This window comes from Rhinatrema bivittatum, chromosome 8, assembly GCF_901001135.1.
Source record: "Rhinatrema bivittatum chromosome 8, aRhiBiv1.1, whole genome shotgun sequence".
NCBI lineage: Eukaryota > Metazoa > Chordata > Amphibia > Gymnophiona > Rhinatrematidae > Rhinatrema > Rhinatrema bivittatum.
Window position 1 is genome coordinate 265,633,879 of NC_042622.1, and position 15,893 is coordinate 265,649,771.

Here is a 15,893-nt window from a genome sequence, read left to right on the forward strand (position 1 = left end):
ATGTAAATGTATGATTTCTTTTCAAAAAAATAAGTTTGTTTTCACTGACCCAGGACACTTAGAAGTTTTTCTTCAGGATAAAGGTGGTTAAAAGGGTTACTACCCCAGTTGGAGAAAGAGTTTGGTAAAAAAGAAAAAGTCTCTCTTGATTTATGTTTCATAATTACCTTGTTTTTTTTTAGACATAAATAGGCTCCCCCATTGATTATGGGGTCTGTATGTGAATTTACAGAATAATGTTTTCTTGAGGTTGTAGTTAAAATTTTGACTTTTGCTGTAAATCCATATTTGCTTTTCTTATTTTACTTGAATGTACTTAAGAAATACTAATAAACTATAAATAAAAAAAAAAAAAAAGAAGATGCTGAGAGAGGTAACAGGCTGGGCCCAGGAGAAAAAGGAGGAGCTGTCTGCTGCATATAGAGGAAAGAATAAAGAAAACTGAAGGCATGAGAAGAACTAAGAACAATAAGATTTTAAAGAGCGAGCAAGATGGTAGAACTAAGCAAAGATCAAGAATAAGCAGAGATAAGAGGACAGGCCCCGGATTTAGGTATAAGCAATGCAGGCAACTGCCTAGGGTGCCAAATTTTGAAGGTGTCAAATAACCAGGCCGAAAAGGAGCCTGCTTTTGCTTGCTTTAGGACCGTGTGCCAGCACAATGTCAAAGGGGTGCTGCCTGTGGGCGCCAACATCTTAAATCCGGCCCTGGGTAGAAGATAGAAATCAACCTGCAGACAAACAGTTTGGACAGTTGTTTATTTTATTTGGCTAAGACAGTCGGATTTATTCAATGGTGCAGCTGCGCCACTGAATGTTCCGCCAAAGATAGCTGGAGAAGCTTCTTGGCCAGTGGCTGAATTATTAACGCCTACGAATGTACGCGATTCCTCTCTCCCTGCAACTTCAGATCATGAAGCTTTGTCCTTGCATTTCCTTTTCTACGGAATATCCCCCCGTCTGGAGGACAAGTTGAACAGAGCCCACAAGGGAAAAAAATGAAAGAGAATCATAAGGTTCTCTCAGGAGGTGGTAGAAATGGTAAGAGAAGAGGCGGATTTTCAAAGGGTTTAGGTGCCTAACTTTGTGCCCTACCCTGAGTCCTTCAGTGCTGGAGGTGATAGGCTCTGTATTGCTGTACCCATCTCCTAAGACATCTACTTATAGAATTGAAAGATACTGCTTCTATATCTTAATACATTGAGCCATCTAATCCCTCAATTGATTAATTTTTACATAAAAGTCTCTTTTACATTGCCTACCTGGTTTCTAGATGGGCATTAACCTGTTTGTTCTTTTCCTACTTGTCTGAATATCCAAGGGAGGGCTATTTTCAGGAACCTGAACTACAAACCTTGTGGCTAAACGTTGTTCCCCCTGATGAGATGCCCGGGGAATTAACATGTACTTGAGTTGTGTTTGCAGGAATGTATAACAGATGTAATACTCACGTTATCGAGCTGGTAGAGTTGTCCACCCAGCGCCAATATTTTTCTCTCGCTGCGTCTGTATACCCAAACCAGTGAATGTCTCCCTTTTTCTTTACCACGTCTGTGATGAACACCTTAAGAAAAGCAGGTTCCTCATAGTGATCAGATGCATTCACGCAATAATTATTGTGATGTAGTCCCATGGCTTAGTGGGACCAGCTGTTCCCCCGTCTGTTTATAGAAATGGGTATTCCTTGCAACCCTTGCCCAAAAGCTTGTGAGATCCCCCGATCCGACTGTGTTTAGGCAAGCCCTCTAGGGATCCCTAATTTTCTAAAGGAGTCTGCAGGAGGAAGCTGAAGGAGAAGTACCTTACCAAGTCAGCTCCCAGATTCAGTGGAGAAACCCAGCTTTCCACTTTGCTCCTAGATCTGGTTTTCCAGTTAACCCAAAGGAGGCTAATTCAACACAACCAAGGAGAAACTTCTAGTGATTACGGAGAGCAGTATGAGACCTACTGGCTGAGCCAGATTTGCACCCGTGATAAGAGGTGACAGAAGTGAAGGAGTAGCCTGGGGGTTAGAGGAACAAGCTGAGCCCCAGAGAAGGAGTCTCCTTCTGCCAGCAGGGAGGGGCAGAGAGCAGCACTGCTGCTCCTCCTGCTTCCCCCTCATCTAGCTTTCCTCAGCAATAGAAACCGCACAGGCCATGTAATCTTGCCAGCCTACTAGCCCCATGCAGCTTGGATTGCAGAGGGAAGCTGGCAGAAGAGGAACAAGCAGCACCAGAGGCGAGTCTGGAGCCAGGGCCAGATATAAGAGTTTTGTGCTTATAGGGAGGGTTGGAGAGAATAGGGATTGGGAGATGCCCAGATGCCCAGAGTGCCATTGCAGCACTTCTTTGAAGTGAATTGCTGGAGCAGGCTCCTCCTTACCATAGTTGCACTCCTTTTTGGCTTGGTATTTCAAAATTTGGTGCCCAAGGTAATTGCTACGCTGCCTATCCCTAAATCTGTACCTCCCTGGATCATACTCTGCAGGCAGCATGTAGGGAGAAACCGGAGAGCAGGAGCTGGAGCAGACACAGCTCAAATCCCTGTTTCCCCTTCCCCAGCAGCCTGCTAATATCCAGCAATCTCAGGCCGACCAAAACACTAAAGTTTCCAGGTAAGGAAATGGCTGCCTTGGATGAACTAGGATGTTTCCCCTTATTACTCAGACAATCTTCAAATTCTTGATGTTCATCTTAGTATTAGTGACACCGTCTGCTTCACCTATAAGGCATGCACAGTGACTGAAAACTGCAAAAAAAGTCACAAGGGGAGCAATATTCAGCACTGCTTAGCCAGATAAGTAGCCAATGCTGAATATCTGGCTGCAATCAGGGGTCGCCACTTAGCTAAGTAGTTCGCCAGATAAGTGGTACGTGGGATGTGGGTGGATCAGGAAGGAGCTACTTATCTGGTTAAATTAGCTGGATAAGTGCTGATATTCAGACTTATCTAGTTAACGGGATAAGTTAGACCTGCTCAATAGCCAGATAAGGCTTATGCTATGCTGCTGAATATCCCTTGCAAGTTAGCTTAATGAGTCCTTTCTGGCTAACTTACTTAAACAGCTATGTTTGAATATTGAGCCCTCAGAATCTATATAACAAACATGCCATACCAAAACAGCACTAACTCCCAGGATGCAAACACCAACCTTAGCTGTGAGAAAGCACAATTCAAATACACCAGACACTAGAAAAACATTATTATTCTTCCCAGCAAGGAAAAGGAATGGCCAACTGGTTAGAGCAATGGGTTAAGAAACAGGAAAACCTCTTCCTCCCTGACCCTCTTTGTGACCTTGAGTAAGTCACTTTATCCTCTGCTCCCTCAGTAACCCACTTACAGGCCGATGCAGAAAGATGCGTTCAGTCAAATGCACATTTCTGCCCTGCACTCCTGCACTTGTTTTCTGTGAGCAAAATTTACTGCCAATGCAACAAGGAGTTGTGTATGCACAAAATGCACGTTTCTAAATGAGAGTACTGCTTAGCGCCCTGATATGGAAAACCCATGCAAACTAGGGCATTAAGCATTACTGCCCAATACAGAGAGCCAGCACACCTTTCTTAGCACTGGAAACTTAACTCGGGGTCAGAGCTAGAGTGAAGTTTCCAACACTAATGTGATGCCCTGGTAAGCGGCCGAAAATAGGGAAAGAAGAAAGGAAAAAAAGAAAAAGAGTGGCTCAGCCAGAGCTCCAACTGCTGGGACTGCACCAAGAAAGAAGATTCAGCACGGGTTCTCCTTCTGCCAGTGTCACGTAGTTAAATAACAGCGACCAAGAGGGTCATTGATGCAATGAGTGGCCAACCCAAAGGGAAAGGGAAGAGGAAAGAGCAGTAAGGAGACTGCAACCGAGAGGGTCGTTGGTGCAATGAGCGGCCAACCCAAAGGGAAGGGGTGTAGGAAAGAGCAGTAAGGAGACTGCAATCGAGAGGGTCGTTGGTGCAATGAGTGGCCAAATCAAAGGGAAGGGGTGGAGGAAAGAGCAGTAAGGAGGCTGCAACCAAGAGGGCTGTTGGTGTGATGAGCGGCCAACCCAATGGGAAGGGGCAGAGGAAAGAGCAGTAAGGAGGCTGTGACCGAAAGGGTCGTTAGTACAATGAGCGGCCAACTGAAAGAGAAGGGGCAGAGGAAAGAGCAGTAAGGAGGCTGTGACTGAGAGGATTGTTGGTATGATGAGTGGCCAACACAAAGGTCAGGGGCAGAGGAAAGAGCAGTAAGGGGCTATGACCGAGAGGGTCATTGGTGCAATGGGTGCTAACCCAAAGGGGAAGGGGTGGAGGAAAGAGGAGTAAGGAGGCTGCAACCAAGAGGGTCGTTGGTGCCAACCAAAAGGGAAGGGGCAGAGGAAAGAACAGTAAGAAGACTATGACCAAGAGGGTTGTTGGTGCAATGAGCGGCCAACCCAAAGGGAAGGAGAGAAGGAAAGAGCAGTAAGGAGGCTGTGACCAAGAGGTTCATTGGTGCAATGAATGGCCAACCCAAAGGGAAGGGGCAGAGGAAAGAGCAGTAAGGAGGCTGCGACCAAGAGGGTCATTGGTGCAATGAATGGCCAACCCAAAGGGAAGGGGCAGAGGAAAGAGCAGTAAGGAGGCTGTGACCAAGAGGGTCATTGGTGCAATGAGCGGCCAACCCAAAGGGAAGGGGCAGAGGAAAGAGCAGTAAGGAGGCTGCGACCAACAGGGTCATTGGTGCAATGAGTGGCCAACCCAAAGGGAAGGGGTGGGGGAAAGAGCAGCAAGGTGGAGATTCCCATCTTCAGCCCCTGGTTGGGGGGGGGGGGGAGGAAGGGGAAGGAACACAAACCCGAGATGCACACCCCCTGGAATAAATCAGAGCTTTTCATTTTAGATAAAACTGGATTTAAGATTCTGGGCACCTGTCCATTGTCCGGGTAAACGGCAGCACTTGCTGCCACTTACCCAGATAAGTACTGATCTATCACTTAGCCGGATAAATCGGTACTTATCTGGGTATCTGGTGTGGGTCACAGCTGTGAATAATCAAATAGGACCCGCAGCTGGATGTTAAATAATAATTTACTGATTGGTTTAAGACAAAATAAAAGTCCATCTTTAAATACTTGTGCAGTCACAGATGATGTCTTTACAGATAAGAGTGTTTCACTGTGCATAGGTGTCCTTTTCCTTCAGCACGCTGGTTGAGTTTTCCATGGTGGTGAAAACTGTGCACTCAAAGCTCCCCAGCAGTCAGGGGTCCCCTGCTAGCCTAGCAAAAATCCTACCTTACAGTCCAATGTCTTCCTGAACACCCAGCCCTGGGTCCTGGCCCCATGTTGTTGGAGATCAGGATGGGGTCTCCATGATCTTATTTGATTCCTTTAGATCTTCTGAAAGGTGACTCCTCGGGTTGAAAGGTCTGAGGGTGGGAACCTGCTGACCCAGCCAAGTTACCAGTGAGGAGGGGTGGCCAAAACCTCCTCACAACAAAGAGTTATATATTACTTTCTTCTACAGAAACCTTTCCAGACTGGACTTATGCTGTAACAGGAGCTTGCCTCATTCATGGGGGGAATGGGCTCACTGGTCTTCAGCCCCTGCACTCTCAATCCAGCCAGCGAGGACGACCTTCATCAAAGGAACAGAGTGAAATGCAGTCCCTTCTGTGGTAGAGCTTTTCCGGCCTTCACGCACCTCACATGGCCAAGCCTGTCACAGGAGCTTGCCACATTCATGGGGGGAATGGGCTCACTGGTCTTCAGCCCCTGCACTCTGAATCAGCCAGCGAGGACGACCTTCATCAAAGGAACAGAGTGAAATGCAGTCCCTTGTGTGGTAGAGCTTTTCCGGCCTTCACGAACCTCACACGGCCAAGCCTGTCACAGGAGCTTGCCACATTCATGGGGGGAATGGGCTCACTGGTCTTCAGCCCCTGCACTCTGAATCAGCCAGCGAGGACGACCTTCATCAAAGGAACAGAGTGAAATGCAGTCCCTTGTGTGGTAGAGCTTTTCCGGCCTTCACGCACCTCACATGGCCAAGCCTGTCACAGGAGCTTGCCACATTCATGGGGGGAATGGGCTCACTGGTCTTCAGCCCCTGCACTCTGAATCAGCCAGCGAGGATGACCTTCATCAAAGGAACAGAGTGAAATGCAGTCCCTTGTGTGGTAGAGCTTTTCCGGCCTTCACGAACCTCACACGGCCAAGCCTGTCACAGGAGCTTGCCACATTCATGGGGGGAATGGGCTCACTGGTCTTCAGCCCCTGCACTCTGAATCAGCCAGCGAGGACGACCTTCATCAAAGGAACAGAGTGAAATGCAGTCCCTTGTGTGGTAGAGCTTTTCCGGCCTTCACGCACCTCACATGGCCAAGCCTGTCACAGGAGCTTGCCACATTCATGGGGGGAATGGGCTCACTGGTCTTCAGCCCCTGCACTCTGAATCAGCCAGCGAGGACGACCTTCATCAAAGGAACAGAGTGAAATGCAGTCCCTTGTGTGGTAGAGCTTTTCCGGCCTTCACGAACCTCACACGGCCAAGCCTGTCACAGGAGCTTGCCACATTCATGGGGGGAATGGGCTCACTGGTCTTCAGCCCCTGCACTCTGAATCAGCCAGCGAGGACGACCTTCATCAAAGGAACAGAGTGAAATGCAGTCCCTTGTGTGGTAGAGCTTTTCCGGCCTTCACGCACCTCACATGGCCAAGCCTGTCACAGGAGCTTGCCACATTCATGGGGGGAATGGGCTCACTGATCTTCAGTCAAGGAGTGCAAGTTCCAAAAGGATTCAGGTCAAAAAGATATCCTTACTCTAACTAAATACCCAGAATCCACTGGCGGGTTATGCACAGAGAATCCCCTTCCATAAAAGGGAAGACTGGTGAGGCAGGGAGGGAAAAATCTACATCCTGTCTCTCTGGTGCTTGCTGTACATGGACTCTAGCCACGCTTACAAAATGGCTGGTTATAAAGGGCTTGAGCAAGCAATCCCGGCTCTCCTAGGTGGGAGGAGGGCAAGAGGGGATGGATAGCTCAAAATGTTTTAGAAAAGGGAAATGGAACTAAGGCATATTGTGACGGACTGGGGGGGGGGGGGGGGGAGTCTGGTCACAGCTGTAAAGCCACCTTGAGCATTATTTGGAAAGGTGGGCTAAAAATCGTATTTGATTATTAGTAATATACCTCCTATTTGGAAAACAGAATAAGCTTGACTACACAGAAACTGCAGGTTAGCAGATTACCTCCTATTGCTCATACACACAGAAGAGAGAAAAACCCTCACAAATACTGATTAATTGACCACAAATTATAAATAGAAATATGCAGGACAGGAAGAAATGTGAAGCAGGAGGGGAGGGGCTGGATTAGGGAATGGAGAGGCTCTTTTTTGCTTTGCTCTGTCCACTCTAGCTTCACCCCACCCCTCCTGTTCTCTGCAGGACAGGAAGAAATGTGAAGCAGGAGGGGAGGGGCTGGATTAGGGAGTGGAGAGGCTCTTTTTTGCTTTGCTCTGTCCACTCTAGCTTCACCCCACCCCTCCTGTTCTCTGCAGGACAGGAAGAAATGTGAAGCAGGAGGGGAGGGGCTGGATTAGGGAGTGGAGAGGCTCTTTTTTGCTTTGCTCTGTCCACTCTAGCTTCACCCCACCCCTCCTGTTCTCTGCAGGACAGGAAGAAATGTGAAGCAGGAGGGGAGGGGCTGGATTAGGGAGTGGAGAGGCTCTTTTTTGCTTTGCTCTGTCCACTCTAGCTTCACCCCACCCCTCCTGTTCTCTGCAGGACAGGAAGAAATGTGAAGCAGGAGGGGAGGGGCTGGATTAGGGAGTGGAGAGGCTCTTTTTTGCTTTGCTCTGTCCACTCTAGCTTCACCCCACCCCTCCTGTTCTCTGCAGGACAGGAAGAAATGTGAAGCAGGAGGGGAGGGGCTGGATTAGGGAATGGAGAGGCTCTTTTTTGCTTTGCTCTGTCCACTCTAGCTTCACCCCCACCCCCTCCTGTTCTCTGCAGGACAGGAAGAAATGGGAAACAGGAGGGGAGGGGCTGGATTAGGGAATGGAGAGGCTCTTTTTTGCTTTGCTCTGTCCACTCTAGCTTCACCCCACCCCTCCTGTTCTCTGCAGGACAGGAAGAAATGTGAAGCAGGAGGGGAGGGGCTGGATTAGGGAATGGAGAGGCTCTTTTTTGCTTTGCTCTGTCCACTCTAGCTTCACCCCACCCCTCCTGTTCTCTGCAGGACAGGAAGACATGTGAAACAGGAGGGGAGGGGCTGGATTAGGGAGTGGAGAGGCTCTTTTTTGCTTTGCTCTGTCCACTCTAGCTTCACCCCCACCCCTCCTGTTCTCTGCAGGACAGGAAGAAATGGGAAACAGGAGGGGAGGGGCTGGATTAGGGAGTGGAGAGGCTCTTTTTTGCATTGCTCTGTCCACTCTAGCTTCACCCCACCCCTCCTGTTCTCTGCAGTACAGGAGGGGGGAGGATCTGGATCAGAGAGTAGAATGGCTCTTCCTTCTGCTGTCCTGTCCTCTCTAACCTCACACCTCTTCCCTCCTGTTCTCTGCAGTACAGGAGGGGGGAGGATCTGGATCAGAGAGTAGAATGGCTCTTCCTTCTGCTGTCCTGTCCTCTCTATCCTCACACCTCTCCCCTGCCTGTGAGGGGAGTGAAGAGGCTGAGATTCTGGGTACTGGCCAATAGAGTCATCGGGGCAGGGGGGAGCACAGCCCTGTGTGCTCATGCATTGCAAAGCACCTGGTGCTGCCCCTAAAACTGCTACAGTCCAGGCGACCGCCTTGCCTGCCTAACGGAAGAGCCGGCTCTGCCAACATCTGCTTCATGCTTTAGGAGATAGGAAGAGCATGGGGTGAGGGAGAGCCGAGGACCACGATGGGGGCAGAGAGTTTAGCTCTATTTCTAGAGGGCTTCAGTTGGCGACCCTACAAGGACCACAGACTGTGACTCTCTCTGGGGTTTGGTGTGTGAGCACCTGAGGTCCCTCTCCAGCCGGGGGATATCAGTGCTGCTTCTACAACTTTCCCAGCCCCGGGCCGTCCCATGAAATAGAAGCCAGGTTCAGGAATTGAACCCCAGTGGTCTGCATGGCTGCATTCAGCACCGCTATTGAGTCATCAGGTCGGCGCTGAGAGAGTTACACATAGAGATCCAGTGTCAATCATCTGAAAAGCAGCCAAGCTTACACAGGGACAATTTTCAAAGCCACTACCTGGGTTCGAATTGATCTGAAATTGCCAAGGGGAGCTATTGCACCCAATCTGCTGCACAGGCTAAAAGCAGGTGCAAATCTCTTGCGGGCACTTTTTTTCAGGAGCAATTTTCAAAGGTGCAAAGCCCCTGGCTGAAAGCACCTTTGGACTTGCATCGGTGCGCCCTGCTATGAATATTGTCCTCTGGAAACTTGCCCAAACCTTTTTAAACCCAGCTAGGGTGCTCCCCTCGATCACATCCTCGGACAACAACAAGCGAGAGAGGCTCCTGTACGCACGTCATTGGCAATGGGCTGCGTAAACCCGCTGCACCTTGTGCGGATAAAGACCAAGGGCAAAGCTTGAGAAATGATTTGTTACTCACCTGCTCCTCCCTGCTGTTGACCGTCATTAAGTGGGACTGGTTGACCTCACAAAAGTTCTGGCCTTGCTGCCAGGTCTTTTTCTCATCTGAAAAATAGTAACAATGCCGGTTTTCGCTCGTCCATCCCAGAGGGCAGGCTCGGCAACTCACGTCTGGAAGGGAAACGAGAGACGCAATGAGTGCACCGGATCTTCAGGGGGACAGGAGTGCTGCAAGCATGGAAGTTCTGCATCGATAACACTAAATAAAGGAGTTCACAATGCACGGAGGGGTTTCATATCTTTTTTTGACAAGAAAAAGTTATTAGCTCCAATTTTAATGTTATTTTTTAACAGGAGAATAGTTTGATATCCCCAGCAGCGCACAAGCACACACAAACACATATTTTGGCCAAAAGGCCAAGAAGAGACCATTCATGGCTTGGACCTTCCTTTTGATCTTAAGAACATAAGAACCTGCCATGCTGGGTCAGACCAAGGGTCCATCAAGCCCAGCATCCTGTTTCCAACAGAGGCCAAACCAGGCCACAAGAACCTGGCAAGTACCCAAAAACTAAGTAGAGCCCATGCTACTGATGCCAGCAATAGCAGTGGCCAAAAGAAGGTTGACAAGCAATCACATTATCCATTTCTTGTTCTGTTACAGCTCTGTACTAAGTGAGTTATTGCTTTCTACAGGACCAGTGCTGGTTTACTCTAAGGATTTGTTATTGCTGGAAACAAAATGTCCTATTTCTTTTCCTCTATGTTTTTAAAAGAGAGATATGACATTTCATTTGTTTTTCTTTCCTTTCATTATAAAATAGTTGCCCCAGGTGACCCATCTCTTAAACTTCAAAAAAGCCTGCTGGGCCTTTTCCCATCCCTAGACCTCTGCCTCTTACTCCATCTGTAGGGGCAAGAGACTTCCCTAGTTGCTTTTGCCCCGCCAGTGGGGTATTCCAAAATGCTGCTGGCTTACCTGAGGCCAGCGCCATTTCAGGGTATGTGGCCGACCCCTTCGGTTAGCCACTAGATGGCCTTAGGCCCCTTGCTATCAGGACTAGCAATACTATAGTGGGATTTTCCATTCATCTTTCAGTCTCTCCAATGAGGTGACTGTGATTGGCTATTCTAAGGTGGAGAGAGGTGGTCCTTTTGAGTTGGTTTTTAAAGAGCACCTTTCCCCCTGCTGAGAAGGGCTCACTAACCCAACCTGGTATTTTTCTTGCGCTCAGAGGAGATTCCTCATCAGTACACTCCCTATCTGATAGGATCTGCCTCCTTTTTGGAGATTCTGGTTAGGTTTTGTATACATTTTTCTCGTTCTGGGGAACACCCTGCACCCTTTGGAGAGGGGCAACCCCCCAATCCAGAGAGCAGGGGCTGGAGACCTGGGAGTTGCCACTCTGCTCTCTAGAGGATACAGACCAGTGACAGCACTACCCAGCACGAGATATTTTGGATTTAGAGACATTTGGATTTCTCCCTTTTTTGTGAGTGTGGAGGGTTTTCTCCACCCCTCTTCACAACTTGGAGGAAGGAGATAGAGAATTTTGGACAAGGCTAGAAACATCAGACTTTTCTCCCAGAGAATTCACACAGAGTGGAAGGAGAGAAGAGATTGAACCATCCAGCTCTGGAGACGCCCTCTCTTGTGTAGTTAGCAAGCACGCCTGGTCTTGCAGTTTCACCTCAAGGGAAGGACGAAACCCTTCTCTCTGTGCTGTCAAAGGACACTCTGGGAGCCCAATCCTGCACTTTTTACCTTCTTGCTGCATGGTAGTTCCCCAGGGGGGGGGGGAGAAAACCCCACTCTGTAACCACCATCTCATGCTCCTCCACTCCGGTCCAAACCCCATGAAGGAGGCCGACTCCTATCCACTGCTTCTTGGTCTTGGCTCTCTCCCCCCTCAAGGGGAAGAGCCCCTGCAGGCCGGGACCCACTCCCCTTGGAGGGTCTCTAGGCCTATACTCCAGTCCATCATATAGCTGGAGGTCCCTAATCCCCACCCTATGTACTGCCTGCTTTCCAATCAGAGAAATACAAACCTTTAAGGAAACATGCACACGTTTTCTCAAATCACATTACCTAGTATCAAACAGTGCTCATACATCCAGCCTGCCGTCTTTTAATGGTATTGCAGCAAATGAAAAATTTAACATATTTTCCTAAACTTGTTAACCGTGATAGTTTTCCCAGGCCTCCCCAGCCCCAGAGTCTTCTGTACATCCCAGGCTCTTAAAAGACCAGAAATAATTGGGGGGGTCTCCCTTTGTGGACTAAAATAAATAAAATAATGACAAACCAAGAACATAAAACCACATTAAAATAAGTTAAAACACATAAAAAACTGGAAAGCCCAGCTAATCACCATTAAGCAGAGAGCCAACTAATGTCTAACGTCTTTAAGATCTAAAAATTAAATACTTAGTTAAAAAAAACCACATTTTGATCCCCTTCCTGAAATTATCATATTTTAATTCCTATATCATCATTAATGAAACTGCATTCTATAAAGGAGGGGCCTAGTATTTAAACACAGTGCAGCGGGTATTTTCTAACCATAATCTCTGAAGGCAGTGGAAGTCTTAAAGGGCTGTACAGCTTGGAGAAGAGACGGCTGAGGGGGGATATGATAGAGGTCTTTAAGATCATGAGAGGTCTAGAATGGGTAGATGTGAATCGGTTATTTACGCTTTCAGATAATAGGAAGACTAGGGGGCACTCCATGAAGTTAGTATGGGGCACATTTAAAACTAATCAGAGAAAGTTCTTCTTCACTCAACGCACAATTAAACTCTGGAATTTGTTGCCAGAGGATGTGGTTAGTGCAGTTAGTGTTGCTGGGTTCAAAAAAGGATTGGATAAGTTCTTGGAGGAGAAGTCCATTACCTGCTATTAATTAAGTTGACTTAGAAAATAGCCACTGCTATTACTAGCAATGGTAACATGGGAGAGACTTAGTTTTTGGGTACTTGCCAGGTTCTTATGGCCTGGATTGGCCACTGTTGGAAACAGGATGCTGGGCTTGATGGACCCTTGGTCTGACCCAGTAGGGCAATTTCTTATGTTCTTATCTTGTTGAGAAAAAAGCTTGTCTGAACACACAAAGAAAGGTCAGCTAAGTATAATGGAAGGCCTTTATATCATGCTTTGAAAATCAATTGTAACCCCTGTCCCCAGGTTCGCCTTCCTAGCCTTGAGGGGCACTCGGTCTGCTCTGCCAAGGTGGGAAATATTCTCTCCAGGGCTGTAAGCTAGGGTCATGTTTCCCTGCAGGACTTAACTGGACCTCCTACAATTAATCAAATATCCATATTGTTCTTGTGCACCAAAAACATAGAAAATGTATTTTAAAAACCCTCAAAACTCACATGTATTAATGGCAATAGAGATAATGTCAAAGTACAGTCCATATTCCATTTCCTTTCCTGAATGTTCATGTTCTCCAACATATCAGTTGACAAGCTGTCACTTCTTAGTTGCACTTGTACCATACTAAGGTACTCCCAGAACTTAAAAGGCTCCGGTTCACCTCTCCTGCACTCTCACGTCTCCAGGTTACTCCCAGAATGCAAAGGGTCCCTGTTCACCTCCCCACAGTCTCTGTGTCACTGATCTCCATTTCTCCACAGCACTTTCCCAAATGCCTTGTCACACAGCCTCTCTGTGAAGAGTCCCTGGAGGGCTTCCAGGTAGATTTTCCTCTTTGTCCCATCAACCACACTCTCATCTCCGAAGCAGTTCAAAATCCAGATTTCCTACTTCAGGAGCAGCTCCAAAAACTATACATCCCCAGTCCAATGGGCCAGAATCAATCCCGAGCCCTGTGCTGAAAAGAACAAAACAGCTGACACCTCTTCCCCTAGATCCAGCCAGGCCGCCCCCCAACACAATTCCTCCATAGAAATTCCAGATCCAAACATCTCTTTCTTCACACTGCATCTCAACTTCTGCAACACTCCTCTCTCTTTCCAGGTAACTACAGCTCAGCCAAATATCCTCTCTCTCAGAAAAGCTAATGGGAGCTTTCGGATGATTTATAGTTCCTTTTTTCGGATGATTTATAGTTCCTTTTTTCACACTTCTCATACTGGTACCACTTCTGAGTAAAGCCCTTCTTGTTCCTTCTTTAACAGCTTGTGGTCTGGGCCCTCCAGAGACTCCCATTCCCGAGCTCCTTCACCAGTGACCGGTCCCTAGCAAATGTCGACCACTCCTTTTTTTATATCACCATTCTCACTCTCTCGTTAGCTGCCAGCACTCAAGCCACTCGTAATCATCACATTCATATGGGCGCCATCCCGGGAACCACTTCTCTGGAATTTTCCCACTATAACAAATAACATGAACTTAATCTTTTAGGTAAACCTCACATTGACATCCCCCTAAAGAAGGGGATGTCTCCTTCTACTAGCCCAGGAGTGGTCAACTCGGTTCTCAAGAGCCACAAACAGGCCTGGTTTTCAGGAAATCCCCAATGAATATGCCTAAAATAGAGCTGCATACAATGGAAGCAGGGCATGCAAATCTGTCTCATGCATATTCCTTGTGGATATTGGTGTGCGCACAAAGGAGCGCAACAAAGGAGCTTGCCCTTTTGTGCGCCTCCTCGTGCACGCCTGAAGTGAAGCCTGAAGTAGCTATTTAATCTTACCTTTTCCAAACAACTATTATAATGGAGCTGACCCACCTCATTGAAACCATCGCTGGACGAGGAATATACAGAAATCGTTGGAGATTCTCAAAACACAAGCAAAGAAAGTGTGCAAAGCTGATCTACCCCACGATAAGTAACAACACTCCTGTAATCTCATCATGCCTAATGTTTACTCTCCTGTTACTAAATGTTCAATCTCTGTCAAAGAAAATCCCCCTGATAAATGATCTGCTAGAGGATCTAAAACCTACAATCTTCTGCATTACTGAAACATGGCTGAAGGACAAAGATAATGTTCTCTTAAATCAAATTGATAACCCCAACTATGATATCTTTCACTTCCCCCAGACCCAAACAAAAAGGTGGGAGGGTCTATTAATAATCAGTAAAAAGAACTTAAACTTAAACCTTACAAAGCTGAGATAAACCCTCCTTATGAGGTGGCAATATTAAAATCACCACTACTAAATGTAGGTATTGTCTATTGCCCACCTGGAACCCTCCAAAAAGACTGCTCACCGCTACTTCAGATTTTCACTAAAGCGTTTCCAGCTCCTGAATCGACTCTAATTTTGGGGACTCTAACCTACATGTAAACAGCATACCTAAATCTACAGCATGTGAAATCTTCCTAGCTACTATGGAAGCCATGGATGGTCCCAATTTGTAACCAATCCCACTCATAAAGCAGGACACATGCTTGACCTAATATTTGCCAATTACAATAACTGCATAATCAATTCTTCTCTCAAAATATTGCCCCGGTCCGATCACCAGCTACTAAAAGCAGAAATAATAACTCTCCTCAACACAAAGCAAACAAACTCATATAATAATCAATCTTTCATCTACAGAAAAAAAGATAGAACCAAAAATACTTGAAGAAACAATTAAAAATAAAATGGCTGTTTTTAATCCCGATAATGCCTCCTCAGCTTTTGAATCCTGGGATAAAACCATCAATGAAATAGCCGATAACCCAAGCACAGTCCAGACAAAAATGTTCCAAAAAGAACAAAATAGCCCTAAACAAAAGAAGCCTTGGTGTAACGAGGAGCTAAGACACACCAAACAGACACTAAGAAAATCTGAAAAACAATGGCGGAAATACCAATCTACAGAATCACTAGAAAAATGCAAATCCCTATTAACCAAATACCATGAACAAATCAATAAAGCAAAAAAACACTATTATGCTAATCAGATCCATGGCATAATATTGTCTGTATAGGCGGTATACTAAATTTTTTAAAATAAATAAATATCTATCATAGCCCCCTAGTTAACATGTACTTGATGTTGATGTATTGACCTAAAATATATATTTGCTGTTGTGGTAACCCAGAATATGAATGTTGATCAAGTATATTTATTTATTTATTTATTTATTTATTTATTTATTTATTTAATGTTTTTATATACCGGCAATCATGAAAACATATCTTGCTGGTTTACATAAAACGGGGGTGCAGTAGATACATCAAACTGGAACAAAGGTGCCCGAAGGTGCAGTTACATTTAACAAGGGTAGCAGAACTGGGATGAGGAGGAAGAGAGAGAGAAATTAGTAACGATAAACAATATACAACTTAAATACTATGTACAAAAAAGGATGGTTGAGGGCTGCTTGCTTTGAGGAGGAGATAGTGAAGTCATTATATAGTGTCCGGGAAAGCTTGCTTGAACAGCCAAGTCTTAAGTCTTTTTCTAAAAGTTAGG

General features: G+C 46.5%; 1 protein-coding gene across 2 annotated transcripts in view; it reads right to left on the reverse strand.

Moving 5' to 3' along the window:
* The window catches only part of LOC115097211 (C-type lectin domain family 10 member A-like), a 38,318-nt gene that overhangs the window by 13,979 nt on the left and 8,446 nt on the right, over positions 1 to 15,893 (reverse strand). Inside the window, exons 4-5 of one of the 2 annotated variants that reach the window (XM_029612825.1) lie at positions 9,533 to 9,684; positions 1,452 to 1,564 (exon numbers count right to left, since the gene is read on the reverse strand). In XM_029612825.1, coding sequence (XP_029468685.1) covers positions 1,452 to 1,564; positions 9,533 to 9,684 — 265 coding nt within the window. The remainder of the gene's footprint in view (positions 1 to 1,451; positions 1,565 to 9,532; positions 9,685 to 15,893) is intronic. The other variant, XM_029612827.1, reaches the window with a different exon arrangement.